The sequence below is a fragment of the Vollenhovia emeryi genome, unplaced genomic scaffold, assembly GCF_000949405.1.
Source record: "Vollenhovia emeryi isolate VEMERY1.0 unplaced genomic scaffold, V.emery_V1.0 DF940800.1, whole genome shotgun sequence".
NCBI classification, from domain to species: Eukaryota; Metazoa; Arthropoda; class Insecta; order Hymenoptera; family Formicidae; genus Vollenhovia; species Vollenhovia emeryi.
The window spans coordinates 2812-7129 of record NW_011965566.1 but is presented as its reverse complement, the minus strand read 5'-3'; the positions used below and the strand labels follow the sequence as shown (position 1 = coordinate 7129).

Below are 4318 nucleotides of genomic sequence, written 5' to 3'. Positions count from 1 at the left end.
GCAGGGAGTTGAAGCCGGCAGTCCGGGCGCGGGTGTGGGGGGGCCGGTCAGCCGCCGACCTCCCATACCCAGCTGAGGGGGAGAGTTCCTCGGCAAGCTCTAGCCCGGGGGCGGGGTGAGCGACCGATCGGATCGGCACGCGCCCCGCTCCTGGGGTGAGGATAACCCTTTAACATATTAGTGGGCCTGGCCGTCTCCAGGGACATTTTCTGTAGACTCACTGGCCGGGATAGGGGTGGCTCCCTGACAAGCGGCCTCTCCGCTTCCCGGCCCATAACTAGGGCTTTACTTAACCGGGGATAGTGCCCCCACTGCGGTGGGGGTCCCATGATGGGCGAACCGGGCGTTAAATTACCTGCCGTCATGACAAATAAAAACCATGCACGAGAAAGAGTAGGAGACGGAGAAGCGGGCGGATCCAAGGGGACAGGAGGTGGGTTGGCAGAGCCCCAAGGAGAGACCCGATACGAGGAAGTAGGGAGGGGCAAGGGCGCAGACCAGCCCGAGACCCGAGCGACGTCCCGCGACAATGTTCGCGTTTTCATGGGACGAAGAGTGGACGACCGGCAGCAGATGGTCGCCAAAAAGAACAAGGCGGGACCAGCCTCGTTCAAGGCTGGAACAGGGCAGGCCGCGGTTAAGACAAGGCCTAGGCGGCAGGTATCACCGGCGATGTCGATCGACGGTTCAGATACAGAGGCGGAGGTGGATGTGGTTGGGGCGGAGGCCGATAAGGACTCCTTAAGCTCGCAATCAGACACCGGCTACATAATTGAGATGATGGATGGGAGAAAACGTAAAAGGGGCAGGGGTAGGTTGCCAACGACCGGCGACGGAATCCTCAAGCGGAAGACGGAGGAGGCTAAACTCCGAGTCCGGAAACTCCGAGAGGAGGAGAAGCTGCTGAAGAGGGTTCTGGATCCTGAAGTCCGTCCCCGCTGCACAACACCAGAGGCTGAACTGGTGAGACAAATGGAGGAGATGCCCGCGGAACAAATAGGAGCGGACATGATGAACTACGCCGACAAAGTGGTCAAAGTAGCAGTGGGCTCAAAACACCTTAAAGGTACATTTGTAAAAGAGCTCAAGGAGAGTGCGAAGGGAATAAGAGCTGCGGCAAGGGCCCTCACCACGAAGGCCACAAGACTAGAGGACGGCAGGGACAGGGCGGAGATGGACTCTCTCAGGAGGAAAGTCAGGTCCCTAGAGAACCAAGTCTCGGAGCTGACCCGAAAACTCCGAGCCCAGGAGAAGGGAACATCCACATTCACGGAGGAAGCCAGACACGTGGCGCTACCGGATGAGGAGGAGGAGGACGATTTCCCGGTTCTCAGGCCCAGACTGAGAGGGGATAGAAGGCGACTAGAGGATCCGCCACTAGAGGATGCAATGGAGAACGTAAGGAGGGTCATGGAAGGCGTCTCCATCGAAGCGGTGTTAACTGGTAACCCGCAAGAGGTCAAGACCAAATTGGAGAATTTGGCGGCGAGGTGCACAGGTGTCATGGTCGGACTACCGAGTGCCAGCAAAGCCGGGGACGCGAATGCGGGCGCTCTGGAAACGACTCCGACGGAGACAACGGCGCCGGACAAGACTCCGATGGACAAGGGAGGAAAACTACCGACCATCGTCAGTATGAAGGTGGTAAAAGAGGCGAAAGACGGGAAAACCGCGCGTAAGACCCCCCGAGACCGTTCAAGATCAGGAGCGGAGGGAAAACCAAGGACGGGTGAGATCTCCAAGAATGCAAGGCCAACCGCGACGTCGACGAGCAAGGCAGCAGGCAGTGAGAACACGAAGCAGCCTCTGCCTCAGAGACAGCCAAGAGGGGGTGCACCACCAACCTATAACACCCCATGGACGGAGGTGGTGAGAAAGGGTAGGAGAAACAAGGACGCCAAGTCAGCCTCCCAACCAGCACCCGCGGCAGCGGGCCCTGAGCGAGTGCCCAAGACGGGGACGGCGCCCCCGACTGGGAAGGCAAGCGGGGGTAAAAACGGAGGAGAGGCGCGGAAAGATACAGGGACCCGGAACAACGGCAGCAAGAGGAAGACTCCGAGGACGGCCGCGGTGTCTTTGACGTTCCCAGAAGGGAGGTACGAGGAGGGGCTCCGCATGATCAGATCCAAGGTCAAACTAGAGGACATTGGAATAGAGGAAGTAAGGCCCAGAAGAGGGCTCACTGGTGCGCTTATTTTAGAAATCCCAGGGGAGAATGCGCACCCCAAGGCGGACACCCTGGTACAACGTATCAGGGAGGTGGTAGGGACCACGGAGGGGGTAAGGGTGACGCGCCCCGTCAAGCTGGCGGAACTCCGGATAAAGGATCTGGATGACTCCGTCAGTCAAGAGGAAGTGCGGGAGGCAGTTGAAAGGGCTGGGTTGTGCCCGGGCCAGGACGTCAGGGTAGGTCCAATTAGGAGGGCCACCAATGGCCTTGGCGCGGCGTGGACCCAGTGCCCCCTGGAGGCGGCGAAGCGGGTGGCAGCACTCGGCCGTTTGAGGATCGGGTGGGTCTCGGCCCGGGTAGATTTACTCGAGGCGAGACCGCTCGTGTGCTACAGGTGCCTCGAGCGGGGTCACGTCCGTGCGCAATGCCGGAGTAAGGTGGACCGCTCGGGCGCCTGTTATAGGTGTGGGATGGAGGGACACAAATCAGCCGAGTGTTCCTCTAAACCCAGCTGTATCGTGTGCAAGGGCAGGGGACTGCCTGATGCGCACAAGGCAGGGGGAAACGCCTGCCCGCCCGTCTCCAAGAGGGCGATAAAAAGGAGGAAACAGGAGGAGAGACGACTGGCAGTCCCGACCCAGGAGCCACGCTCGCTGATGGAGGTGGAGAAAGGGAAAGAAGGGTCCCTGGAATGGGACCACTCGGAAACTCCGGTGGGTCTCAGGAGGGGAAGCCTTGCGCGTGAAACGCAAAGCCAGGGCGCCCCGACTGAGGACATGGACGTAAGCGGCTTGGAGGAAGCCGCCGAGACGGCGCCTTCACGCGACTAAGAGCGCTGCAGGCGAATCTCAACCACGCCCGCCAGGCGCAGGACCTTTTCCTGCACACCCTGGCGGAGCGTGGTTGCGGAGTCGGCATAGTGGCGGAGCCGTACAACGTGCCCAATAGCCCCAACTGGGCCGTGAGTGCGGATGGCTCAGCTGCCATCACCTGGCGCAGAACAGGCCCAAGGCACATTCCCTGGACCAAAGTTAGCGAGGGTGAGGGATGGGTCCTCGTAGACTGCGACGCTCTGCTGATAATGAGCGTATACCTTCGGCCCAGTCTGAGCAGAGCGGAAGTCGAGGATAGGCTCGACAGAATGGAGGGCGAAATAAGAAGAGTCCTTCCCAGGCCTATTCTGGTCGCCGGGGACTTCAACGCGAAGTCCGCGGATTGGGGCTCCCGGCGGCCAGACACGAGGGGGACAGAAGTCGCAGATTGGGCGGCTAGATTGGGACTCAAACTGGAGAACCACGGGGGGGTAAGCACGTGTGTAAGGGTGCAAGGTGAGTCTGTAATAGACCTCACGTGGACGTCTCCAGCAGCGGCAGCATGGACGGAGAGCTGGAGGGTGTTAGAAGAGGTGGAAACGCTTTCCGACCACCTATACATCGAGACGTCCCTAACCAGACTCACTGCGAGAGGGGCCGGGGATCCGGAGGCTGGCACGCGCGTCCGTTGGGCGGTCAGCAAGCTTGATCGCGATGCGCTGCTTGCTATGCTGATAGCGGCTAATTGGGCACGGCCAGGCCCGATGCGAGACGTGGACGAAGAGGCAGAAAGACTGAGAGAGCTTCTCACTAGGGCATGCGACGGATCGATGCCCAGGGTGAAGTTCTCGCCTAGAAGAAACGCGTACTGGTGGTCGGACGCGATCGCCGAGCTCAGGAGAGCCTCGATAAAGAACAAGAGAACTCTGCAAAGGGAAAGGAGGCGTCCGATCACGCGTGAACGCCTGGAGGCTCTGCTGACAGCCTACAGGGAGAGTCGAGTCGCGCTGAAGCAGGCCATAAGGAAGGCCAAGGAGAAGGCCTGGTCTGACCTGATAGAGGCACTCGATGAGGATCCCTGGGGAAGGCCCTATAGGCTAGTTTTGAAGAAGCTGTCCTGTGGAGCCCCCCCGACGGTGGAATCACTCAGGGTGGAATTCCTTGACCGCGTGGTGGACACCCTATTCCCCGTGGCGGCAAGGAGAAGGGGGACCGCTCTTGGCGAGGTGGAGGATCCGGAGGAAGAGGAGCCTCTGCAGGAGTGGTGCGAGGAAATGGCCGTGTCAGGGGAGGAGGTAGTTAGGGCTGCGAGAAAGCTCAAAGCCAGGAAAGCCCC

At 60.3% G+C, this 4318-nt stretch overlaps 1 protein-coding gene across 1 annotated transcript in view; it reads left to right on the top strand.

The window, feature by feature from the left end:
• Nucleotides 1-330: 330 nt before the first annotated feature.
• Nucleotides 331-4318, top strand: part of LOC105555737 — a 6799-nt gene continuing 2811 nt past the window's right edge. Inside the window, exons 1-2 of the mRNA XM_012002779.1 lie at nucleotides 331-2883; nucleotides 2958-4318. Of these exons, the coding sequence (XP_011858169.1) occupies nucleotides 331-2883; nucleotides 2958-4318 (3914 nt within the window). The remainder of the gene's footprint in view (nucleotides 2884-2957) is intronic.